Raw genomic sequence first — 27775 nt, forward strand, 5'->3', positions numbered from 1 at the left:
ACCACCCTCCTAGTGAAACAGTGTTTCCTAATATCCAACCTAGATCTCCCCCACTGCAACTTGAAACCATTGCTCCTTGTTCTGTCATCTGCCACCACTGAGAACAGTCGAGCTCCATCCTCTTTGGAACCCTCTCTTCTGCAGATTAAATAAGCCCAGTTCCCTCAGCCTCTCCTTGTAAGTCATGTGCCCCAGCCCCCTGATCATTTTCATTGCCCTCCACTGGACTCTCTCCAATTTGTCCACATACTTTCTATAGTGGAGGGCCCAAAACTGAACGCAATACTTCAGATGTGGTCTCACCAGTGCCAAATAGAGAGGAATAATCACTTCCCTCGATCTGCTGGCAGTGCTCCTACTAATGCAGTCCAATATGCTGTTAGCCTTCTTGGCAACAAGTGCACACTGTTGACTTGTATCCAGCTTCTCGTCCACAGTAATCCCCAAGTCCTTTTCTGCAGAACTGCTGCTTAGCCAGTCGGTCCCCAGCCTGTAGCAGTGCATGGGATTCTTCCGTCCTAAGTGCAGAACTCTGCACTTGTCCTTGTTGAACCTCATCAGATTTCTTTTGGCCCAATTCTCAAATTTGTCTAGGTTACTCTAGACCCTATCCCTACCCTCCAGCATATCTATCTTTCCCCCCAGCTTAGTGTTATCCACGAACTTGCTGAGAGTGCAGTCTATCCCATCATCCAGATCATTAGTAAAGATGCTGAACAAAACCAGCCCCAGGACTGAACCCTGGCCACTCCGCTTGATACCAGCTGCCAACTAGACATCGAGCCGTTGATCATTACCTGTTAGCCCGACAATCTAGCCAGCTTTCTATCCACGTTACAGTCCATTCATCCAATCCATACTTTTTTAACTTGCTGGCAAGAATACTGTGGGAGACCATATCAAAAGCTTTGCTAAAGTTAAGATATATCATGTCCACTGCTTTCCTGCATCCACAGAGCCAGTTATCTCGTCATAGAAGGCAATCAGGTTGGTCAGGCATGACTTGCCCTTGGTGAATCCATGTTGACTGTTTCTGATCACCTTCCTCTCCTCCAAGCGCTTCAAAATGGTTTCCTTGAGGACCTGCTCTGTGGTTTTTCCAGGGACTGAGGTGAGTCTGTATTTCCCCGGGTTCTCCTTCTTTCCTTTTTTTAAAGATGGGCACTATGTTTGCCTTTTTCCAGTTGTCCGGGAGCTCCCCCGAACGCCACAAGTTTTCAAAGATAATGGCCAATGGCTCTGCAGTCACATCAGCCAATTCCTTCAGCACCCTCGGATGCATTAGATCTGGACCCATGGACTTGTGCATGTCCAGCTTTTCTAAATAGTCCTTAACCTGTTCTTTCACCATTGCGGGCTGCTCACCTCTTCTCCATACTGTGTTGCCCAGGGCAGCAGTCTGGGAGCTGACCTTGTCTGTGAAGATCAAGGCAAAAAAAACCATTGAGTACCTCCGCTTTTTCCACATCATCTGTGACTAGGTTGCCTCCCCCATTCATTAAGGGTCCCACACTTTCCCTGACCTTTTTCTTGTTGCTAACATACCTGTAGAAACCCTTCTTGTTACCTTTCACTCCCTTGCTAGCTGCAACTCCCATTGTGTTTTGGCCTTCCTGATTATACCCCTGCATGCTCAAGCAATATCTTTATACTCCTCCCTACTCATCTGACCAAGTCATGGAAAGTCTGAGAGACAAGTTTCTCTTCCCTTATTTCTGCTACAACAGAGTAATATCTTGCCAGCCAATCCTAAAAATATACACTATAATATGAAGGTTAAGTGACAGTAGCAAATCCTTCCCTATTTGTACTGATTTCCTGGTCTGGATTAGGGTATATGGAACTTAATCTGTTTCTGGAGGCAAGAGGTTTTTAGCAACTGTAAATGCTTCCAAATGCTAGAGATGAAAAGTAAAAGTGACCGATAGGTAAATTATAATTCCTCCTTCACCAATTTACTTCAGTAGCCTTTGAAAGTTATTTCACTGAAGCAGATTAATGTCAAGTCTTGCAAAAAGAAAACTATTTCAGTGCTGCATTGAGTACATTGACCTAGAAATATCTTTCACTCCTGATCCATCACTAAAACCCTAATTCCACTGCCACCTCCTTTGTTTCTGACTCTGAAGTCTCTCTCCTACTTTCTTATTCTAAAGCCTAAACTCTGTTTGCCCCCTTGACCTCATCCATTCTCACTTCCCGCTGTCCCTAGTTCCCCCTTTAATACTCCCCTTTAACTGCTCTCTCCTCTGCTTCATTTTGTGCTCCCTGCATCAAGTTTAAACTAAAATATTCTGCAAACTAACATGACCCTCTAACTGGTGCTCTATTTCCTCTCTTACCTTTCCAAAATCCTTAACTGTGTAATGTATTTTTTTTTTTTTTTTTTTTTTAAAGTTTTGCTGTCTTGATTTCCTGTCCACCACTCTTTGGGTGATCTCTTCCAATCTGTCTAAGGTTTTCCATTGCCTCCACTCCACTGAAATTGCCCTGGCTAAGGTCACCAATTTTACTAGCTTCTAGCTAACTCTAAGGGATACATCTAGTCACATCCTCCTGTATCTGTTTGCCACCTTTGACACTTAATCACTGTGTGACACCTTTTCTTGTTTTTTCTCAAGCCATACTGACTCTTCCTTCATGGCTTCCCCATTCTCAGAGTCCATTTATTCCTCTACCCTGGCCAGTTGCTTCAGCTACCATCTTTATGAGGTAACTCCTAATTCTTCTCTTTAACACACCCAACCCTTTCTTGAATCTCTAGCTGCCCCTCCGACATCTCTTCTTGGTGTCAGCTGCCATCTCCAAAATTATTTCCATTGATCTCTCCAATATCTATCTTGTCTGTGTCATTTGACTTTTTTCTTTACCCTTGTCCATGAGCTACTCTTATCTCACTTTGATTACCGAAACCATCTGTCTGACCTCCCTGCTTCTCACTTCTTCCCATTGCATCATCTGCCTCTTCCGCTGGTCTGACCATGTCACCGTCCTCTTTGAATTCCTCCATTCACTCACTGTCTCTTATCACATCAATCTCAGCCTATTCCAGCTCACGTAGAGGCTTTTATGTAATACTTCCTTCACCTGCGTCTCTACTGTCATTTCATTCTCTTTTCTGCTTCCTTGCTATGCTCATCTCAAGCTCTGCATTTTACTCCTTCCTTTGAGGCCTATTCCCTACTCTCAACTTCACACTCTTTACCATGCTGCTTCCTGCTCCTGGGCTCTAGTTTTATTTGCATAACAAGTGCCAACAGTGTGCTAGGCATTTGGTTACCAGTCCTAAATAACACACTTCTTTGTCTTGTTTTTGACTTGCTAGTCCCATACAGCAAAGAATGTGAGGAGTTTCTAGTATCATCCGAGAGAGAGTGCAAGGAGTATCATCCGAGAGAGAGGTCAGTAACGGTGATCTGAATATAAGAAAATAAATGGATTTGTACCCTCTTTAGTTTCTTTAATGTACAAGGAAGGCCTGAGAGGCTGTTTTTCTGCACCCACCCACCCAAAAAAGTCACAAATGTCAATTCATATTTTCCCATTTCTTGCTGGAAGTCTTGAATGACTCAGCAGTGTTTATGAAGACCTCTCGGCTGTTAATTGAAGGAGTGTGGTTGCTAAATCTGTGGTACAAAGAAGCCCTCATTTCGGTCGGTGTGTGGGGGGGAACCTTTCATGGCTCGTTCATAAAGAATCCACAGAAAGGCACAAACCTATTTTTTTCATCCTTGCTTGCTGTCATTAAGTCTCTGTTTGTATAATGGAAATAATTCAGGAATTTATGGGGCAGATAAGAAGAAAGCATAATGCCGGAGGTCAGTCTCTGAAAGAACAAGTTCCAGGGCTGTCATTACATTGTTAATCTGAATCAATATTCTGGCTCATAACAATGACCTTGAAACAATCCATTGCATGGCTCCTTGTTTGCTTCTGATGGATTTATATAGGGTTGTTTTTTAATCCGGGGAAACTGCTATGGAATTATTTGGTATTTGTGCTGTGAAAACTTAAATACACAAAACATATTTATTATTATTTAATTTGTAACCCTTCTGCCAGTTAGAGTTGGCAGCAAGTAGGGCCGGGTTCAATATCTAGGGGTTCCTTTTCAACATACAACACAAAACTGGCTCGAGCCCGCACGTAGTGACCTGGCACAATTACACACCACCCATTGCATGCCTCTAAGAGGCAATACTTCCCCTCTTGCAAGCACAGAGTCTGAGTGTAGAATAGAAAATTTTAATTAAAAGGGGGGAAGTAACCTAGCATTAACTTGGGAAAATGCCTAAAGCAGGATTCATAAGCATGAAACTGTGAGCAAAACACCCACCCCAGAGTATGTTGGACAGTGTCCTTTTGCCTCAGGTTTTTAAGTCCAACAACCAAAAGCTCCTTTAATGTGCCCCTTCCTTCTCCCTCCACCGCACAGTTGTTGTCCGTGGTCAGTGAAGACCCAGAGGTGCATCTGTGTGAATTCACCTTCCAACCTGGGGGGTGGGGAGAAGGCACCTTGCTTGCTTCACTGTCCAGGCACTCGCTCTGGCATCAGCCACTCTTCCAGCTGCTCACCACACTGCATGCTCTGGAATGTCTTAAGGTCCCACTGTGTAACACAGCTGTCAGTGATTTCTGCTGTTAATGGGGAAACCTCACTGCTAGTGCAGACTGGGTAGCCTCTTGCATCAGACACGCTGCCCAAAGCAAGTCTAATGCTTAGACCTGGTTATCATTGTCTTCAGCTCTATTGGTCTGCACCAAAAGACTCAACTGAGTCTTAATCCACTCTGTTATTACACAGTGGAGAGAGGAAAGGTCAAATGGTGTCTAGGATCCTTAGGCAGAGCCCACACCACCAGGTACAAATACTTGTCCCCACTACACTTGTGTCTCAACTCCACTGTTCTTTGGCACTCTTGTCGCCTGTCTAGCAAGTACAGTTTAGTTGAGGGTGAGTCCCTCAATCAGGGCATGCCAAGCACAGTTCTTATGCCCTTGATTCACACAACAAGGATAACAACCCTTTATTATAAGGATTTATATAGTAATATAAAGTATATAGTAATATAAAGTAACAAGCCTTGTGGATAGGGAGGAAGTGATAGAGGTGGTATATCTTGAATTTAGTAAGCCTTTTGATTCTGTACCTCATTTAAAAAAAAAAAAAAAAAAAGTAGGGAAGTACAACCTAGATGGAGCTACTATAAGGTGGGTGCAGAAGTGATTAGAAAACTTTTTCCAGAGTGGAGTTATCAGTGGTTCATGGTTAAGCTGGAAGCACATATCGAGTGGGGTTCCTGCAGGGATCAGTTCTGGGTCCAGTTCTGTTCAATGTTTTCATCGGTGATTTAGATAATGGCATAGAGAGTACACTTATAAAGTTTGCGGACGATAGCAAGCTGGAGGGGTTGAAAGCGTGTCATAAATATAAAGGGAAGGGTAAACACCTTTAAAATCCCTTCTGGCCAGAGGAAAAACCCTTTCACCTGTAAAGGGTTAAGAAGCTAGGATAACCTCTCTGGCACCTGACCAAAATGACCAATGAGGAGACAAGATACTTTCAAAAGCTTGGGGGAGGGAAAAACAAAGCCTATCTCTCTGTCTGTGTGATGCTTTTGCTGGGGACAGAACAGGAATGGAGTCTTAGAACTTAGTAAGTAATATAGCTAGATATGTGTTAGATTCTGATTTCTTTAAATGGCTGAGAAAATAAGCTGTGCTGAATGGAATGGATATTCCTGTTTTTGTGTCTTAAGGTTTTGCCTAGAGGGATTCTCTATGTTTTGAATCTAATTACCCTGTAAGGTATTTACCATCCTGATTTTACAGAGGTGATTCTTTTTACTTCTATTAAAATTCTTCTTTTCAGAAACTGAATGCTTTTTCATTGTTCTTAAGATCCAAGGGTTTGGGTCTGTGGTCACCTATGCAAATTGGTGAGGATTTTTATCAAACCTTCCCCAGGAAAGGGGGTGTAAGGTTTGGGAGGATTTTGGGGGGAAAGACGTTTCCAAACGGACTCGTTCCCAGTAACCGGTGTTGGACATTTAGTGGTGGCAGCGAAAGTCCAAGGGCAAAAGGTAAAATAGCTTGTACCATGGGGAAGTTTTAACCTAAGCTGGTAAAAGTAAGCTTAGGAGGTTTTCATGCAGGTTCCCACATCTGTACCCTAGAGTTCAGAGTGGGGAAGGAACCTTGACAAAGCACTTTTGGAGGATAGGATTAAAATTCAAAATGATCTGGACAAACTGGAGAAATGGTCTGAAGTAAATAGGATGAAATTCAATAAGGACAAATGCAAAGTACTCCACTTAGGAAGGAACAATCAGTTGTGCACATACAAAATGGGAAATGACTGCCTAGGAAGGAGTACTGTGGGAAGGGATCTGGGAGTCATAGTGGATCATAAACTAAATATGAGTCAACAGTGTAAACACTGTTACAAAAAAAGCAAACATAATTCTGGGATGTATTAGCAGGAATGTTGTAAGCAAGACACAAGAAGTAATTTTTCCGCTTAAGCCTCAACTGGAGTATTGTGTCTAGTTCTGGGCGCCACAATTCAGGAAAGATGTGAACAAATTGGAGAAAATCCAGAGAAGAGCAACAAAAATTATTAAAGGTCTACAAAACATGACCTATGAGGGAAGATTGAAAGAATTGTGTTTGTTTAGTCTGCAGAAGAGAAGACTGAGGGGGGATATAACAGTTTTTAAGTACATCAAATGTTGTTACCAGGGGGAGGGAGAAAAATTGTTTTCCTTATCCTCTGAGGATAGGACAAGAAGCAATGGGCTTAACTTGCAGCAAGGCCCCTTTTAGGTTGGACATTAGGAAAAACTTCCTAACTGTCAGGGTGGTTAAGCACTGGAATAAATTGCCTAGGGAGGTTGTGGAATCTCCATTGTTGGAGATTTTTAAGAGCAGGTTAGACAAACACCTGTCAGGGATGGTCTAGTTAATACTTAGCCCCGCCATGAGTGCAGGGGACTGGACTAGATGACCTCTGGAAGTCCCTTCCATTCCTAGGAATCTATGATTAGCCTTGCCCCAATAACAAGGTGAGTTGTGATCCAACACCAGCGAAAAATGATCATTTGAGCAAAGCATTGCCGTCATGCTGCATGCCTAGGCAGAATGGATGTATCTATGCAAACAAGATGGGTTCATGACGTCGTCTTTCTCAGCTCATCAGTAAATATCAGGGGAGAGCTCAAATGCATACAAATTGATTGATTGTATTATTGTAGTGTCTAATTGCCCTAGTCATATGCTCGGACCTTATTGTGCTAGGTGCTGTAAATACACATAACAAAAAGACAGTCTCTGCCCCAAGAGTTTACAGTCCAAGCATAAGACAAGAGGCAGCAAATTGATGCAGACTGATAGAGTACAAGGTAGTGATCTCAACACACCAGCAGCCTAGGGTCTTAGTTGGTATTTTCTGCAGAATTTTAGATTGTTTAACAACATTACTAGCCCTTCTGTCTGTGAATAAATCCTTCTCAATGTGAAACTGATGTAGGGCTGCCTTGTAGGATCTGCAGACAGCTGGCTGCCTTCATCTCAGTTGGATGTTAAACTTTGAGGCTGAATGACAAATAAAATGTCAACATTACTAAATTATCAGCATACCTAGAAACCTTTAGATGATGCACTTTATCCAGTTGGTTTTATTTGAAATTAAATATCATTGAATAAAGTTGGAAAATTTTAAAGATGCAAATCCTTGAAGGTCTGTCAAATATTTGATTTTTATTCAAGAACTGACATTGAAAAAAGGGATTTTTTTTTTCTACTTCAGCAAAATGTATTGGGCCAAATGTATTGCTGGTTAAAATATTGACTTCAGTGGAGTTGTTACAGAAGTTATATATTTGACCTGGTATTTCTAGCAGGCTAACTACAATGTTACCTTCAGGAATGGGATGCTGAAACAGACTGTCAATCCTGCATACAATATGACAGCTAAACTGTGCTGCCATGCTTATTAGAATTGATAAGCTATGTATTGCCTCGTAGATGTAATGTGAATATGCATCAACTGCTTGACAATTGTATATTCAAACTTCCTTTTTTTGAAATTCAAACATTAGTATGTCAGATAAAAGCCCTTTCAAATACACGTGTAGTTTAAAATGTGATATCCAGTGGACTATAGGTTTCTGACAATTGGCCACATTAGGAAATGTATATTCCTCTAACTTCCCTATTGTAAGATTGTTGCTTTTGTCTGAATAAGTTGACTACAGTGTGCATTTAGTAGATCTCTGTTAGGTAAATCTCTTAATTGAGTAACACTCATAACTTCTAATAAATTACTGTTCCCGGGGAATCTGTAGGTTTTAAATGGGTATATCTTTCAATAAATATTAACCACTATTTTTGGAATATACCTATATATTAAACTGAACATTTTAAAATACTTCTTATAACAGTCTTTCACAGCATTCATGAAGTACACCAGTAAATCGGTAATCTGGATTTCTTTAGAAAGAACATATAATTATTTTTGTTTAATTAAATGTCTATAATATTACCAAAAGGAATAATAATACTGTAGTCCCTTTAACCAGTTTTAATCAATAGAGATTATCTTTTATTTAAATCAAAGACATCTTGTAGCTTTTCTCAGGGTATTGGATCAAAACTTCATTATGCAGTATACGAACATGAGAAAAGGTACTCAAATCTTGTAGAGCACCATCCATCTGATAGGTATTAAAAGGCTTAGTTCAGTCACATGAAAGCACACACTGCAAATGCTACACCACGGTTGTCTTACCACCAAATGGTAATTAGACCTTTCCTCTTGCACAGGAGCACAAGCTGATTTGCTTTGTTTGTTTGTGGCTTTAAAATTTTCACTAGGTCACACAATAGTTAAGACTAGGAATTTATTAAGGGATAAAGACTGCTTTGCATCTCAATATTGCTTTCAGTCAACAATGGCACAACCATTTCTGAACATATAATATCTACAAGCATGGCTTTTCTTGTTCCAAATCTGATTTCCCTCCTCCATACCACAGGTTCTTGTTTCCAAAATTGCTGACATACTCTGTTATGTCCTGATTGGCTGCAGAGTCTCAAGATAAAACAACTTGTAATGTGATAACCTAGTTACAACTGTGTATTTTTAAATTATCTTTTTATTAAGGCCAGTAAGTCAGCCTAGTTCAGGTTTTGCAGTAAACATGGTCTAGAAGGTGATCTGATTCTTTACATATACCATTTTAAAAAATCACCTGTTTCTCAGTAAAATTTATTTCCAAAACCTAGCACATTTTGACACCAAGATAAATTACTAAAGACTATTAGTTTTGCAGTAAGATATGCTTTAATCACAAGATGGAAAGAGATGCAATGTGGTAGAATCAAATTTGGTTAGTAACACAAAGAGGAAATAATGACACTAAATGTTAATTAATGCAAAGATGAAGTTGAAAGTCTAAACAAAATTAGAATCAGGAAACAGCTGAAATACAGGTGAGTTTTTGGTAGTTGGTGGGGGGCGGGTTGGGTGAAAAGTGACTTCATAGAAATGGCATTTTTGGGTTGCATGTTTAATGATACATTACATGCACAGAACCGTAATTTTAAATGCAGAATGTTGCTTGGGTTACTTGAGTTTTCATAATAGGTGTTCTCCAATATTTATTTTTGAAGGCAAAGATACCATTATATTGTAGAATAAAAATTGGTTTTATTTAGCATTTTTAAGCTTCCATAGTAATGAAATTGATACTAATAGTGTGATTGTTTAGGCAAAACACAGCAGCTCATCCAAACCCTTGGACACTAGGATCTGCTTTTTGAAATATAGATAACTAGCAAGCTGATTGTATTCCTCCTTTTCTTAAATGACTTGGAATCTTTAATTTGCAGAATGAAGGGATTTTAATTTACAGTGCAGAGCATCAGAATATTACATTAAGGCCAGACGAGACTATTAGGATCATCTAGTTTGACCATCTGCATAAGACAAGCCCATATAATTTCATCCAGTAATTTCTGCAGTTTCTGATTGAGCTACACATATTGTATCTGTTGTAATTCATGGAGGCAGTTTGTGGTGAGAAGGTGCGACATAAAATTTCAGCAACATTTAGAGTGGTGTTTACAAAAGCTGAAGTACAATTAAACCAAACCACATTTCAAACCTGCTCATCAAAAGGATGCTCATTTACCATTTCTAAGTATGTGACGCAATAATAGGGAGTCACGAATGTCATGCATATCCATAACATCAGTGTTCTAAATGAGTGACTTGCCAAGAGATCTGAGTAAATTAAAGCTGTTGTAGGGAATGGTCCAGGAGGTATTTGTGCTCAGAAAATCTTTTTACATGCCATTTGGTGCTGTCCTTGTGGATTCAAAATGTTCTTTACAAGGCAGAGAGTCCGCAAAGGCTTAGCAGAATCTAGAGACAGGCTAACTACATTAGAGTTGGGGAAACACGAATACTGCAGAGTGGGGGTTCTCAAATCTTTTTATAGTTTGCACATCTTAACAGATAGATGAGGCAGAGTGGGAGGGAGTGGCAAGGAGACTTTCAATCTCAACATCATGTGGCAACTACAGCAATTGCTTACACAAAAATTAATATTAGGAAAGAAACTGGACTTTAGCAGCTGGGGTTAGGAGATCCAGCACTGTGTGACCAGCCAGTTCTCCCAGTCCCCAGATTATCAGAACGTGCTTCACAGACTACCAGAGGTCCATCATCCACAGCTTGAGAACAACTAACGCAGCATTCTGTAAGAAACTTACCAAAAGAATCTACACAGATCCAGAATCTCTGGTTGACCAAAAAAAAAAAGAGAGAGAGTACTAGTGGCACCTTATTGGATGCATCCGATGAAGTGAGCTGTAGCTCACGAAAGCTTATGCTCAAATAAATTGGTTAGTCTCTAAGGTTCCACTAGTACTCCTTTTCTTTTTGCGAATACAGACTAACACGGCTGCTACTCTGAATCTTGTTGACCGTGACTATTACATTTCTAGCCTTGGAAGGCCTGCAGTTAACTGAAATACAAGGTTGTCTTTACCTACAGAGCTGTTTATCTTTGTATATCATAGCAGATATTTTTGTTTAGAAGAAGGTAGTGGAGGGGGGCCTTGATCTCAGGCTGCCTAAATGTACAGTAGTTTGTGATGAGGCGCAGCAATGGCTTCCTATAATGAAGTGCTACAGGAAATTGCTGACTTTATCCCAATTTGTGTTATATCCGTTTTGCAAAGAGTTACGGCTGTTTGAGCTGCTTTCATACAGTCTACCCCATATGAACTTTATTCAGTTCAGCAAAACATTCTCTTGGTATCTTTCTCATAGCCTCGGCTAACGAGCCTGAGAACAAGTGCAGTCAGTGTGGGAGAAGCTAATCTTTGAGAAGCATAACAGAAACTTGTTTTCACATGGCTTAATGGGTCGGGGAATTGCCCCAGGTAAAACTGAAAGTAATGTATCTGTGAGCTGGAAGGAAGCCTCAAAGTACTTCTTCCCCATTCACACTCAGCTTTCACAGGCTTGTTTCTGGAGATGCATCTGAAAATCTTTTTGCTGCAAGAGGTGTTTTACAGCACTTCCTGTCTGAAGCCTTTATTTAGGGACGTGATAAAGATACAAGAAAACACTGTGATGGGTTCAGTCACAGAAACCCCCTTGGGACTGTCACTTGATATGCTGAGACTACCTCTGATCCCGTTTTCTCTGTCAGTTTGGGCCTCCAGAACCCTGCCTTGTCGAGCCAGACATGCCAGTCTGCTCCAACACAGCCCAGGGTATGAACCACACGCCAAACACCCCCTCTCGGGAGGCGTCCCACAGTTTGGGGACCACTGCCCTACACCATGTATATGAAATGAAGTCCAGGAGGGGCTGACCTTTTGGTGGGGCTCTGTAGTGTTTGCATTGCTAAGAGCTGTCACAGCATTTTGGTACTTAAAGTATTAAGTGTGCATAGCATCTTCTCAGAATTGTCTGTTAGCATTATGATCGATAATGGCACAAATATCTACACATCTTCAGGGAACCTGCTATGTCCCTAAACCTTCAGTATACAGTGTAGCTGCTATCTTCCTTCCAGATAACATATAACCAGTACCAATTAGGCATTTAAAGCCCCTACTAGAATAATAGAAAGTTCCACTTTCTCCCCAGGTGACTTACTAATTAATAAATCCCTGGGATACTCTGCCTCAGGTGTCAAAACTTCCGGTATCAATTTTTAAACAGACATAGGAAGATCAGGTACTTCAGCTAGGCGTTAGGGGATCCTGTAGGTAGGGTACTTGGAGCTAGGGTCAAGTTTCCTATGGGTAGGGCAGACAGCATTTTTTTTTTTTTTTTAACTCCTTCTTCTTCTAGCCGGAAGCACATTTGTGAATGACATTACAGATGCGCATGAAGTAATGAAAAATATTCCCCAGTAGATGCATTGAAAAGTTTCTTTTCCATCCCTCTCTTGGAGTAGGAGAGAAAAAGGGAGGCCTTTCTTAAGGTAAGCCCAGATGGTGGTATGTTCCCATTGTGCTTATAAGGAATGACAGGGATAATTCAATACAGAACTATTGTGGAGGTCAACGATACTAGATGAATGGAAGTCACAGCAGGGGTGGAGAGGTATAGCATCATGAGTCCCTATATACTTGTGTTCTCCTTTAGATCTCTAGGGCCTGGCCTACACAAAGGGGGGGACTGATCTAAGTTAAGCAACTTAAGCTACGTGAATAACGTAGCTGAAGTCACTGTACTTAGAGCTACTTACCGCTGTGTCTTGAGTGCGCTAGGTCGGCTGCTGACGCTCCCCCATCAACTCCGCCTACGCTTCTTGCTCCGGTGAAGTACCAGAGTCGACAGGAGAACACTTGGCGGTCAATGTATCGCGTCTTTACTAAAGCGATAAATCGACCTCTGCTGGATCGATCACTCCCGAGGTAAATGTAGACATGCCCTAGGGGACCAAAGAATTGCTGAAATAGGTCCTAACAGGGTAAACTGAAGTCTGTAAAAATAATTCAAATGGGGCTACCACATGGTGAGCTCCTAAGACAGGAGAAGAAAGCAGGGTTGTATATATACTGTCAATCATTTTAGAAAACTGATAGTGGGTACAGTGCAGTGTCTTTATTCCCTCTACCTGAAAATTAACTTCCTGTACTGAAAATGTGAATCTGCCACCTGGAAAAGCGAGGATATGTTTGTAGATGAACATTTAAGGAGCTGCTCATCACATGTAGTGTTCTTCTGAAGTTAATTTAGATCTCCATGCTTTCTAACTCATTGCACTTTAACCACTAGGAATTTAAAGCTCTTGAGCTTACAAAAGCTGTGATCCATGGACCCCCACAAAATCCTGCTGGTGCCTTTTGAGTAGACCACAGCCAAAGCAGAAATGCCACTCCACAAGGGCTTTCCCCAAACTTGAAACTTTTTGTTTCTACAGCATGCTTCATCTGAGTGTGTTGGTGTTTCACATACACTGAAGTACTTATGAAGAAGTGTAAAAGTCATCTGGTGCCCCCAGGAGGCCCTTTTGTACCTGTCCCCAGTGATGCCCTGAGTAATCATGAGATTATGTAAAAATAATAGATTTGGTGTTCTTTGTTTGACTTCTGCATTTTGAGCCTTCACCGGGGTCACATTTTGAAGCTTTCTCCATAGCTACAGGGGCTAGAAACTTATTTATTTTTTTTAAGAATGAAGGCTGAGATCATCACATATTCACTTGACTCCAGGAGCTGGGGCTTTAACAATAACTATCATGAGACTCATGACAAAATCATGAGTTGGCAACACCGAATTAACTCCTTCTGCAAAGGTTCACAAGCAGGAGGAAGGAGCAGTGAGTTAATATGGGCCTTGCCTTTGGGCATTCAGCTCAAAATAGAGCAATGCATGCTGGATCCTTCCCTCTGCTGTTTGGGGGAGAAGGAAAAGCTGAGGGCAGCTGCTTCACTTCATACGAACTGTGTACAGGGCCTGGATTTCAGGAAAGTGCCAGTCCAGCCTATCTACCTTTTGGGAATGTTTGGCCATCCTTAAAATTCAGTACTTGCTGTTGAAGTCCCAAATACCTCCTTATTTCCAGGGCTACTGATGGAAAGTCCTTCATCATTAATTATCCCAAGGATTCACATGTGCCAGTAGTGACTTTCTTCTTCCACTCCACCCCAGCACATGTGAAGTTATGCAGTAAAATGTAGTCAGACCTGCTTGTTGCCTAACTCTTCCCTTGCTGCTTTTAGGTCTAGAAGTGTCATCTTGGGCTTGGCTCAGAGAAATGTCTTCTATTGTAAAATTGTGACAGATGCTGGAATTCAATGTGTGGAATATACCTAATGACTCTTGTTTGGGAGATACTGATTTATACAAAAGGAAAAACTTCCCTAGGGAACCAAAACCATCTGCTTCTGTCAGGTTACTTTCCAGGGAAGAGGTGCCCCTAATATTGAATAGTTTATATCATAGCATCATGAGACAGGCATGATATCTTAAGCCTTCTTCCTTCTGGGTGGGAAAGGGTTAAGCGGAACTGCTTTCTTTCACTCTAATCTGGTGTCAGGAATAAGGCCCTGCGCCTGTGCCTGCTCAGACTCTTGACAGCCTGAGGAGTCAGCTAGGCTGCTGATAGACTGCCCTGCCTGGTTCACTAGGTAAGCTACTAGGCCAGATCTTAAGCCAAGCAGTAGCTTTCTGGCTGGCTCAATGCACAGGCCTGTGAATTCTCTGCCTCACTCCAAGCCCTGCTTCGGCCCTGATCCAGCCTAGACCCTGCCCTGCACCTTGCCTTGTTCCAGTCCTGTCCCAGCCTCTCTCCTGCCTCTGGACTAACCCTGCTCCTGCCTTCTCTGACTCTGGGTCTGTCCCTTGGATCTAATTCCTTGCTCTGACTCTGTCTTGATCCTGAGCTCTGGCACTTGGACTCTGACTGCTGTTCTTATCTCTTGCTTTGACCTCTAGGCCTGACTTCTGCTCTGACCATTAGACCTGACTACGTACAACGTGGTCTTCTGACACATGGGGCTGCTTTAGCTCTGGTTAGCTACAGAATGGAGGTTTATTAACATTTAATTTTACAGAGGACTTCTCTCATGTGCTATGACTAAGGCTAAGATTTTGCCACGGAGGTTGCGGAAGTCGTGGAGGTCTTCGAAAGTCATAGATTCGTGACTTCAGCCCCGGCGGCTGGGAACTGCGGAGTCCCACCTCCTCCCGCAGCGGCAGGGAGCTGTGAGGTACCCCTGCTGCCTGAGGCAGCAGGCCCCCAAGCTCCAAGCTGCCATGGGTGGGGGCTACCCCAGAGCTCCCCGCCAGCTGCTGTGGGGAACAGGGGGACCCCTGCAGCTCCCTGCCCTCCGCCATGGCTTTGGCAGCAGGGGAACCTCTGCCACTGGGGCCGGGGGGACCCTTGAGCTCCCATGAGTGGTGGGGGGGCCCCAGAGCTCCCAGCCACTCCGCAGCTGCCCAGTCCCTTCATATTTTATCATGGATATTTTTAGTAAAGGTCAGTGACAAAATCTTAGCCTTATGGCCCTTCACATTTTCATTAAAAACAAGACCCAATGGACAAGTGATTCTCAAGGTGGATTGGAAATGAGCAGCCAAACAATTGGCCCTAAGTAATGGTGAGCGTACCATTCTAGAGGGATGATGTGAGCAAGTGTGCAATGGATTAAATGGAAAGGGGAGTCTGATAGTAATAATTTTGCCATGTCTACAGGCGTGCTAGGTACCCTACAAAACACACGATTTGCCCACAACCTTGCTTTGTAAAGCTTACAATCTAGAGTTCATACAGGCACACTGAGCAATGGTGAGCACAGCTCCAAAGTGGAGCAGGGAGCGGTGAGAGTTAAATTAATAAGATCATACAGTGACTGAATTAGTTCATGCGTGCTGCTTGGTAAGGTTTGATCTAAACATCGTGTAGTTCAGCGGTTCTCAACCATGGGTCTGGGGCCCTCTGTGGGCTGTGAGCAGGTTTCAGGGGGTCCTCCAAGCAGGGCCAGTGTGATTCGCTGGGGCCCAGGGCAGAAAGCCAAAGCCCCACCATGGGGGGCTGAAGCCTGGGGCCCCCAGCCCTGCCATCTGGGGCTGAAGCAACTTAGCATCGTGGGACCTTCTGTAGCATGGGGTTGCAAGCAATTGCCCTGCTTGCTACACCCTAAAGCCAGCCCTGGCTTTCATATGCAGAAAAACAGTTGTGGCACAGGTGGGCTGTGGAGTTTTTCTAGAATGTTGGGAAGGGGTGTTAAAAAGGTTGAGACCCCCTGATGTAATTCACACCTTTGTAGGTTTCATGGGAGACATTAAGTTTTTGAAAAAACAAGGAGGAGTCTGGTGACACCTTAAAGACTAACAGATTTATTTGGGCCCAAATAAATCTGTTAGTCTTTAAGATGCCACTGGACTCCTTCTTGTTTTTGTGGATACAGACTAACACAGCTACCCCCTGGTAATTAACTTTGTGGAGGGATTTGATGAGGAGAGAGTGGTTAGGTAGGTTTTGGAAGGCCCTTCCGTATGTAAAGGTCAGCATGGAAGAAAGTAGAGTTGCTTGTGGGAGGAGGAAACAAAAATAGATCCAGGCACAGAAAGCTGGTGTTAATTTTGCGTAAACAAAAGGGAGTGGCTGCACTGAGGGACTTAAGTAATAAAAATGTCTTCACCTCTATACCAGCATGAATGACTGTTGCACTTAAAATTGGGGAGGTTGAAAGAGAGTGGTGTTCTTCTTTTGTTCTTCCCTAGCAAAAGAGGACAAATAGAATTGTTTTCTACAGTTCCTTTCATGCTCTGGGCAACCTGGAGTACTTTACAGGAACAAGTTTAATGCCAGCAAAGGGGAAGTTAACAAAAATGCATGTCAAGGCTCAAAATTCCTACTGGGTGTCCCAGGGCAGGTATTTTTGGGCAGAACACCTGTCTTCCGAAATTATCTGCCTAGTGGGATGTCTAAATTAGTCATGATGGTGGTGAGAAAAGAGAACACGAGAATAAGCAGAATGAAAGGGAAGGGGAGGTAACCAGTATGAAGTACTGAAGGTTGTGTGGCACAAAATGGGGAAGAGGTGGCTGCTTTCATTTGGTTCCAATAAAATAAGCTATTTTTTCAGTAAAATATTCAAGTAGATGAATAGGGGAAGATACTTTTTTGGGGGGTGGGGGAAAAGAGGAAGAAAACCATAAACAAAAAGAGAAATAGAAAAGTAAAAAAGGTTAAAAAGAAGGCTGCTCCAACTCTATTAGTGAAATATATTTTGGATCATTTTACTTCTGTAGGGAAATCCCCTTAATTTGTGTTTAATTTGAAGGAGTTGATGGCAGAATGCTATTGCTGCTATTACTGGTCGCTTCAAGTAAGCTAGCACAGCAAATATTTTACATGTTTTGTGCTACAGTTTCCGGAAACTCACTATCAATTTCTGAGGGCTATATGTAATAGAATCTTTTTATCTATGTAGATAAAGATCATCAGCAATCCCGAGCCTGTTCTTGTTCATGGGAATTGGTCACTTGGTTTCTGAATGCAGTCCGACCCTGCAAAGTATGAAGCAGAGATGCCTTCCCTGTTATGGGGGTTGGATCCTGTCTTTTCTGCATTTGCAAGACTCTACATTAAGGATATAAAGGAAATGAAAGAATCTAAGCAGGTTCCAGGTATGTGTGCCTGATTTCTTTGGTGTGTATAGAAATGTAATGGGTTTAATTAGTAATGGGCGTTATTGTAGAACAGTATCAGCTTTCTGCAGTCTTAGTTATGTCTCAGTTATGTAGCACTGACTGTCCAAGGATCTCAGAGCTCTTTTTGAATGCTGATGAGTGAGTTCTCAACACTCCCTGTGAGGTAGGTCAGTATTGTCTCCATCAGGACAGTTGAGACACAGAGGTCAAAGATCTTGTATTAATTTATGTAGAATTATAGTGGCAGTGCTGGAAATAGTACTTAGGAGACCCGATGCCTTCTCCATTGTTTTAACTGGTATGAAACAATCTCTCTAAATTTAAGAGACTTGTTTGGCGGAACAGAAAGGCTTCACTAACTTTCTTTGTATGTGTGTTGCTGGGATCTAATAAAGCTTAATTGGAAAAAAAAAATTTTTTTTTGCTATGCTTTCTCCCCCTCAAACCATTTAAAAAAATTTTATGGAGGATTTCCAGCCTTTTCTTTTATTGCCTTCTTGTTGAAAGGTGGTCACTTTCTTGTATTTAAATGTTTTTAAAGAGCAGTGCTTTTTGTCTGGGCACATTCATAGGTAATAAGAAATAGGAATGGGCTTTACCTGTTTGGTTTCTAAATATGAATGAAGGATACTTCATGTATTGGGAAAGCCTTGTGGTTCATTCTAGTTTCTGTGCTGACTCTCATGCCACACCTTTTATTTCCTAACCATTGTTTGAAATTGTATGCTTTGCTGTCTGCTTCCTGTGGAGCTCCAGCCAATATCACCCACATATATACATTTTTCTAATGCAGCATAGGGCTGGCATGGGGTTGCTGTTATCACTAGGAAGAACCTAAACAGGCTGCAGTTTGTTCCATACTGTGGTGGGGTCTATGTACCCCAAACTCTGTCAGGCAGGACTTAAGACTGTTCTTATGGGAAAGGACAAGGGAAGGAAAACCCATAGAGAAACCTAGAGAGTTAATCAGGAAAACCAGCTAGTTCTGAGTAGGTTTATCTACAAGAAGGACTAGGTACATATATTTATCCCCTTGAATAAAAGAAGGTTGTTGGCTTGCTTTACTCTTGAAGCACTGCTCTTGATTTTTGTTAATATATTAACTTTTCATTGACAACCGGAATGACGCTAGTCTCCTTCCGGAAGCCAAGAACTGGCTTTGTTATGCTCTCCTGACATCTAGTGTTGTGCCCTTAGGGACAACATAGAGTGTACAAGATCCAGCATATTTACTTCTGTGGAAACAGATATGATGTATGTTTTCAAACCTGTTGACCTGGGGCAGTGACCAAATATGGAGATACTGCTGATGGTTAATCTTGTATTTTAAAATGGGCTATTTGTATTATGGTAGCACTTATAGGCCTAAATCTGAGATAATGGCCCCATTGTGCTATGCACACATCAATGAAAAGAATGTCCTTGCCCCGAAAGAACTGACAAATTGTCATCTTTAATTACTTAATCTTTTCTTGATTTAAAAACAATAATACAGGGACTCTGTCTCTCTGTTCTGTGTGTTGTACAGAACCTAGCACAGTGGGGTCCTGGCCCATGACTGGGGCTCCTAGGTGCTGCTGCTAAACAATAATAGCACACAGTGGAAGAATAAAAATTGATGAACATCAACAAACATACTCTCTCTCTCCTTTTAAAGTCCTAGACAACTACAGCACTTCTCCCTCTCCCAAATATGCTCTTATATTTCTCATTTGTATCCGATTAGGTTTTATTTGAGAGAGATTCCTCATCTGCCACAATTTTTGTCATTAATCTTCTAAATAAGGTGCTCATGAAGATGTATCCTCTACCATGTCAAGATACCACCCTTTTAAAATTGGGGCATGCAAGTTTTCCCCACTTCCTATGGATTTGTCTCTTTGCACAACCAGAGTCATTGCAGTCCTTTGTGTGCGCATGTGCATGCGTGTACATGTGTGTATATTAAGACTTTGCAGTCCCATATAAGGATGAAAAGTCATGGAACAAACATAATCCTAATTCTCTTGTCCATCTCTTTGTTGGGGGGTGCACCCGTGCGCACACACTATATGAACCATCCCAGGTGCCTTCCAGCATGTCTTTTTCACCCATATCCAATGCCATCGGAATAGAACCGTACACAAAGAAGTGTTCGGTGGGAGGCTGGTGGGGGAATAGGATGGGCAATGTATAAATTTGCTGCCAAAATTCCCCTCCTCTAATGGGTTTCTTAAAGACCAGATGCTGTTAAGTATACAATTGACTATAAACCAGTCATTAATGATAATTGGGAATGACTTAGGTCGGCGCAAAGAGCAATGGGAGGAAATTAAAAAGTAAATGTAGGCTGAACTTAAGGGAAAACATCCTTGCAGTCAGATCTGTTTGATTGTGGCACAGACTCCCTAAGGAAGGGCCGGAAGGCCCAACACTCAAATCTATTTATGTCGGCATTGTACGGATCACTGAAGAATGTACTGTATGGAATGATCCTGCACTGGCCACTAAATGATCTAATAAGTCTTTTTTCCAGGTCTAACTGCTAGGATTCTAGGAAACCATGATTAATCCCTTAGAACAACACTGGGGAAAACATGTAAACCCAGCCAGCTTCTCTCCTGTTGTATATGGTGACATGAAGGCTGAAAACCACACAGATAAAAGCAGCAATTGTGATGCCCCAGAGGCCTTGAAATGAGAGTGGGTGTCAAACGCAACAACACAATGTAATTACAGCATGGAAATGAGCCTCTTTTCCGTGTTAAAGTGCAGCTAGCCAGATTATTGACTCTGCAATGTGACAGCACCTTATCAACAAGAAAGGGAAGCTATGAATAGTATAAAAGCAGGTTCACTAGCAGCAGTCATTAAAGATTCTATGCTTCTATGATTTTGTACTGCTCAGTTAAAGATACAGGGCTCCAGTTTTTAAGAAAACTTTTAAGATCCCTGACCCTAAAGAGGTCAGAGGGTAGTTCCACATGTACGTCCTATCCATTATACCTCTATTCAGACAGTCTTTGTAATGGGGACAAGGTGATGACCAGGCTACATACTATATAACTGTATATACAGGCTATATTCTGTATAACTATACACTCCCTTCTTCCTGTACCTCAGCAACTTTTTCTAGAAGCACAGGCCAAAGTTCTGTCTCTTAAAGACTTCTCAGAAAGCATTACACAGAGTTAAATCTTAGGGTTGTAGTATGTAAAACCCAATAAATGGATATTAATAATTTCCAGGGAATTTTGAAAGAGTGTTCTGTTTTGCTCAGAAAGAGTAAACATGGTGCACTCAAAACCTTGTAAATAGGTTTTTGGATACTATGCATAACTTTTAAACAAAGATACTAAACAGTATATCTACTGGTATTTCATATACTGACTTTCCTCCTTTTGTTTCTGTAAAAAAACATTCAAATACAGGTTTTCAGCATAACATTTTCTATACTTCAGTGCACGCACATCAAAACATGTCTCCTCTGATTGTGAGTGATTTCTCAGTCTTTATAGTGTGACCATAGTATGGAATGTGTGTCATCTGGACTTTGCAGCGTTTGAGAAATGGCAGAATTTCAGTCCTTTCAAACACTTCAGAACCCTGTCAGGGGATCTCCACAATCACCACCATTACAGCCTCTGATTTACTAGCTCACTGGTTCTCTCAGTTGGTGGTGAAGCAGAAGACTGTAGCCTGTATCCAAAGAGGGGCAGAGACTGAGGCCCAATTCTCACAGCAGACAGATACATCTCTTGGTCCTGCATAGGTCAGCCACTGACAGTCTACAGGGCTGTCTGTAACTCTTATATTTATAAACCCTCCCCCCCCACCCCCACATGCTCCAGCTCAGCTCTCTGAGAGTGACCCACCCAGTTGGGCTGTTCACAGTGAACACATGATATACAGCCTCCAAACAGCTGTTGAATGCATCAAGTCACTGCCACACCCTGTTCTGGAAACTTCTGGGTCCTTCTGAGTCCTGGGGGTGATGAGGGACAGGGGTTTCTGGAGGGGGCGGTCAGGGAACAAGGAATGGGGGGGGGGGGGGGGGGGCCAAAGCAAGTTCGATATAACGCGGTCTCACCTATAATGTGGTGAGATATTTTTTTTTTGTCTCCCGAGGACCGCGTTATATCGGGGTAGAGGTGTATATTGGCACATGAAGAGAAGGGAGTTACCTCATAAGTGGAGAGCCAGTGTTGACAGGGCCAATTTGATCAGGGTGGATGTAGTCCACTCCCAATAATTGAGGAGGAGGTGTCAATTTCCAGAGAGGCAAAGCTGCTTTTGTAGTGAGCCAGCCACTCCCAGTCCCTATTCAAGCCCGAATTAATGGTGTTAAATTTGCAAACGCATCTTAGTTCTGTAGTTTCTCTTTGAAGTCTGTTTCTGCGTGGACTCCTCCTGACAGTCGAAATGACAGACTGGACTTCTACATGGAGTGCTTCCGCAGACGAGCACAGGCTGAAATTGTAAACAAACAGCATCACTTGCCCCATAACCTCAACCATACAGAATGCAATGCCATCCACAGCCTCAGAAACAACTCTGACATTATAATCAAAGGGGCTGACAAAGGAGGTGCTGTAGTCATAATGAACAGGTCGGATTATGAACAGGCTACTCTCCAACACCACATTCTACAGGGTCACTATCCTCTGATCCCACTGAGGAGTACCAAAAGAAACTACACCATTTGCTCAAGAAACTCCCTGAAAAAGCACAAGAACAAATCCGCACAGACACACCCATCCAGGGGTATTCTGTCTGCTACCCAAGATCCATAAACCTGGAAACCCTGGATGCCCCATCATCTCAGGCATTGACACTCTTACAGCAGGATTATCTGGCTATTTGGACTCTCTTCCTCAGACCCTACGCTACCAGCACTCCTAGCTGTCTTCGAGACATCACTGACTTCCTGCGGAAATTACAATGCATTGGTGATCTTCCTGAAAACACCATCCTGGCCACCATGGATGTAGAGGCTCTTAACACCAATATTTCACATGAGGATGGACTACAAGCTGTCAAGAACAGTATCCCTGATGAGGCCACGACACACCTGGTGGCTGAGCTTTGTGACTTTGTCCTCACCCACAACCATTTCAGATTTAGGGACAACTTATACCTTCAGGTCAGTGGTACTGCTTTGGGTACCCGCATGGGCCCACAGTATGCCAACATTTTTATGGCTGACTTAGAACAATGCTTCCTCAGCTCTCGTCCCCTAGCGCCCCTCCTCTCCTAGCGCTACATTGATGACATCTTCATCATATGGACCCACAGGAAGGAGGCCCTTGAATTCCACCTGGATTTCAACAGTTTCCACACACACACACACACACCCCCACACACACACACCCTGGACCAGTCCACACGAGATCCACTTCCTGGACTACAATGCAAATAAGCGATGGTCACATAAACACCACCCTATACCGGAAACCTACTGACCGCTATTCTTACCTACATGCCTCCAGCTTCCATCCAGGACACATCACACGATCCATTGTCTACAGCCAAGCCGTAAGATACAACCAAATTTGCTCCAATCCCTCAGACAGAGACTAGCACCTACAAGATCTTTACCAAGCATTCTTAAAACTACAATACCCACCTGGGGAAGTGAGGAAACAGATTGACCGAGTGAGACGGGTACCCAGAAGTGACCTCACTACAGGACAGGCCCAACAAGGGAAATAAAAGAACACCACTGGCCATCACATACAGCCCCCAGCTAAAACCTCTCCAGTACATCATCAACGATCTAGAACCTATCCTGGAAAATGATCCCTCACTCTCCCAGACCTTGGGAGGCAGGCCAGTCCTCGCTTACAGACAGTCCCCCAACCTGAAGCAAATACTCACCCGCAACTACACACTACACCACAGAAACTCTAACCCAGGAACCAATCCCTGTTACAAACCTCGTTGCCTACTCTGTCCCCATATCTACTCTAGCAACACCAGCAGAGGACCCAACCACATCAGCCACACCATCAGGGACTCATTCACCTGCACATCTACTAATGTCATATATGCCATCGTGTGCCAGCAATGCCCCTCTGCCATGTACATTGGCCAAACTGGACAGTCTCTACGTAAAAGAATAAATGGACACAAATCGGACATCAGGATTGGTAACATACAGAAGCCAGCAGGAGAACACTTCGATCTTCCTGGACATTCTATAAGAGATTTAAAAGTAGCCATACTTGAACAAAAAAACTTCAGAAACAGACTTCAAAGAGAAACTGCAGAACTAAAATGCATTTGCAAATTTAACACCATTAATTTGGGCTTGAATAGGGACTGGGGGTGGCTGGCTCACTACAAAAGCAGCTTTGCCTCTCCTGGAATTGACGACACCTCATCAATTATTGGGAGTGGACTACATCCACCCTGATCAAATTGGCCCTGTCAACACTGGTTCTCCACTTGTGAGGTAACTCCCTTCTCTTCATGTGTCAATATATAATGTCTGCATCTATAATTTTCACTCCATGCATCTGAAGAAGTGGATTTTTTACCCACGAAAGCTTATGCCCAAAGAAGTCTGTTAGTCTTTAAGGGGCCACCGGACTCCCTGTTGTTTTTGTGGATACAGACTTACACGGCAACCCCCTGATACTTGAGTCCTGTAAATGTTTCCCACTCTAGCCCTGATCTGCAGGTGCACAACAAATATACTCAGCTTTGAGATCACAGCAGTGGGTAATTCTTCAACACATGTTGTGAGCTTTTATCAGCACAACTTCCACATAAGAACTATGTGGCTAAACACTTGTGCAATACCTTGAAAACTTGCCTGTGACTCAGTAATGTGAAGAAGTTAATTCCAGGCCCATTTAAGGTTATTGAAGACCTGTTCAGGCTATGTCTCTGGCTATGTAGGATAGGATATTTTAGGGTTATAATCAGTTTTTGATTTTTTTTTTCTAAATTCTGCACATTAAACTGACCTCCTGACTTGTGTGTGTGCATTAAAATATCCCATGTCTTCCCTCATAAGGTTAGGGATTTGCCCTGGTGTCTTGAGCCAAAATTTTCCCTCTCCAATTCCGAGTTTTGTTCAGTATGTTAGTTGCCAGCTGTCCACATCATATGGGTCTGCATCTCAGTGGGGCTGAAATCTTTTGAAATTGAAGATAATATATGCATTTAAAATAATTAGCAGTCCAAGTAATTTTAAATCTCTTGAATTTCTACATAGTGTGTTGCTCTGATGGTATGAGCACTAATGCATTCTGTGGTTGTATATATGGTATATCACATCAATGTTTACTTTAGTATTTTTAGTTTTGTTTCTCGATAAAGGTATTGGGTGGTCACAGTGGCCTCTGTATTTCCCAAGTGAATGCGGGGCAGAAGCTGACAAAAGGACTTTGAGGTTTCTCAGACACATTTTGATACTCAATAGCGTTGTCAAAGTCTATTTCATAGAAGCACAGAAATGAAGTCTTGAAGGGATATTTTATGGGGGACTGGTTGCAGTGGTTAAGTGGGCCAGGAGTTTCCCCTGATACCTGCATCTTGTGCTTCAGAATCTAAGTTGTCTATTTTAAATGGTCCCTTCCTTAGCCCTTTTGGTAGTGAAAATAGCCTTAAAAATGTAGAAGAGTCAGTAATATCTGCCTCAATCTGCAGACAGCCTCAAACAGAAGTACGGGGAGAAGTATAAACTGTTCATATTTATTTAAAAGGACATTTACTCTGAAGCCTAATGATGACAAATAAAATCACATTTAACTATTTTGCTGCTAGTCAAAATATTCAAGAAAGGAGAGAGATGATCAAATTATGAAGAGCTGCAGTGTCTGACTACAAAATACAAAACTATTGACATCTCCTTTTAGCATAGTAAGTGGGTGGAACTAATACTCTGCTTCCGTGTACTCCAGTGAATTCATTAAAAGAACAAGAGGATCCTCTTTCTAATGACGTGAATGGCTAACCAACGTAGAACTCCTGCAAGCAGTATTCGGTCACTTGTTCTGTGTTCTGTGTCTTTCTCCATAGGTATATTCTTTTATAATGGGCATCCAATAAGACAGGTGGATGTGGTTGGGACAGTGGTTCTAACAAAAGAACGAGATGCCTTCTATAACTATGGAGGTAAGAAGAGTTTTGTTTCTTAGCATTTCTTGGACTCCCACCTTTGTAACCATTAGAACCTAGAAGTTGTCTCATTGGTTTGGACCATTGTCTGTTCTTGAAAAGACACTTTTTCTTGATTATACTTTTCACTGTTTTATAACACATTTCAGATGAAGATTTCAAAGCAGTTTAAAAAGGCAGGAAAGTATTATCCCTGTTTTACATGTGGGGAAGCTGAAGAGGCATGATTAAGTACTATTGATTTGCTGTGTGGCCTTGAGTGAGTCAGAGCGGGGAGTAGAATCCAGGAATACAGACTCTTGATCTTAACTTGTATGCAAAACTCTTATCAAATGTAAATTGATCTAATGGTTTTTGCAAAGGGGAAGTCACTTCCCTTTTCTCCTTACTAGCTTGAAGGGATCCCTTCTAATTGTTTTGCCCTTTTGCCCCCATGTCTTAGGGCCAGAGTTTTAAAGGTATTTAGGTGTGCAAAAATGCAGATAGGTGTCTAGTGGAATTTTCCCATTGGCAGTTAGGTGGCTGGGAGCTTTTGAAAATCCTACTGGGTGCCTGTTTGCATTTTTAGTACCAAATAGCTTTACAAAACTGCGCCTTAGCCATCATCCTGTTTTGCAAAGATACGCTAATTGGGATTCTGAATCCACCCTTGCTGTTTACTGGCCTGAAAGGCTGCTGTTCAATGAGACGAGTCACTTGCTCTCTACCTCTCTAGTAATAGAATATTGATGCTTCCCCAGTGCAGCAGTACGTGCCTTCATCCACAAGGAGCTTCTCCCCTGCACTCCAGCTTCTCCCAAAGGTCAGACGTTTTCACTAACTAGCTTTTTTTTTTTTTTCCTTTAACTCCCCTGCCAGGCCCTTGTACTAAATTGGAATTTCTGCCGTAAAGGGCACACGGGAATAGTGATGGCACATCAGGTTGGCTGAGGCACCTGGGAAGAGAAAGGGAGGGATGAAACAGTGGTTATGGCATATGCCTGGGACTGGGGAGATCAAGATCCAGTTCCCTGCTCTGTCAAAGTTTTCCTGTATGAGTTTGGGTGAGTCACTTTAATCTCCTGTGCCTCTATTCCCCATCTGTAAAATGTGGATTATAACACTTCCTGCCTTGTAGGGGTGTTGTGAGGAGAGATTAAAGATTGTGAAATACTCAGATGCTACGGTAATAGTGGCCCTATAAATACTTCAAATAAGAGGTGGAAGGATGATCCATGGTGAAAGTGAAGTCAGAAACCAATGATATCTTGAATTGGACTAAATACTAAAGTGTCTCCTGTGTTTAGATTGTCTGTCTGTCTCTGGTTTTGGCAAGCAGTTGGTATGGTTGGATACTGCTGCAGTATAATAATAAAAGGATCTGAGTTTGCAAGAACGTTTGAAGGGAAGTGGGGTTCCACATATTGGTCTAAGATAGCTCAAGACATCTGACCAGTGCAGGGTACAGAGGGGAAAAAACCAAAAGAACCTAAGAGAATTTGTGGACTTAAGGTCTCAGATGCTAGATCAACAGGGTTGAATGGAGCTATCATCTAGCCTGCTCTCCTGTCTTTTTGCATCTAACTTGGCTCCTGTTTTGTTCAACAGTTCTTGGTTTAGCTTTCAGGATACCTGCCAAGCTGCCCCTCCCTGTCCTGTTCTCAGCCTCAGTCAGGCTGACTCCACCAGTGTAAATTATAACTTCTTCGTTTCCTGCTCATAACTTTTTACATCTCTCAGCTAAACAGTCTCTGATTGGTGTGGCAGGGAGCAAGTATTGCATCAGCTGTAGTGCCTCATACTATTCAGCAGTCAATCTCCTCCCATCTGTTTTTAAAGATGACCTGCAAAGGGTAAACATCCTTGTATTTTTGACTTTCTGATATATAAAGAAGACCTGAAAGATATTTTTCCCATCTCTTCCCTTGAACACACACATCTGTTTCTGCTTGGATTTTCTATTTATTCATTCATTCATTAGAAATCTAAGTCTTTTCT

General features: G+C 42.3%; 1 protein-coding gene across 12 annotated transcripts in view; it reads left to right on the forward strand.

Annotated features, from left to right (window-relative positions):
• STN1 (STN1 subunit of CST complex) overlaps positions 1-27775 on the forward strand; it is a 64495-nt gene that overhangs the window by 4523 nt on the left and 32197 nt on the right. For 3 of the 12 annotated variants that reach the window (XM_043551924.1, XM_043551926.1, XM_043551925.1), the window contains exons 2-4: positions 12374-12506; positions 17473-17668; positions 25700-25795. In XM_043551924.1, the coding sequence (XP_043407859.1) occupies positions 17536-17668; positions 25700-25795 (229 nt within the window). In that variant the 5' untranslated portion in view covers positions 12374-12506; positions 17473-17535. Of the gene's footprint in view, positions 1-956; positions 1112-1651; positions 2713-3325; positions 3402-12373; positions 12507-17472; positions 17669-25699; positions 25796-27775 lie in introns of those variants that run through there. The other 9 variants (XM_037905689.2, XM_027820332.3, XM_037905688.2 and 6 more) reach the window with 9 other exon arrangements.

This window comes from Chelonia mydas, chromosome 7, assembly GCF_015237465.2.
Source record: "Chelonia mydas isolate rCheMyd1 chromosome 7, rCheMyd1.pri.v2, whole genome shotgun sequence".
Lineage (NCBI taxonomy): Eukaryota > Metazoa > Chordata > Testudines > Cheloniidae > Chelonia > Chelonia mydas.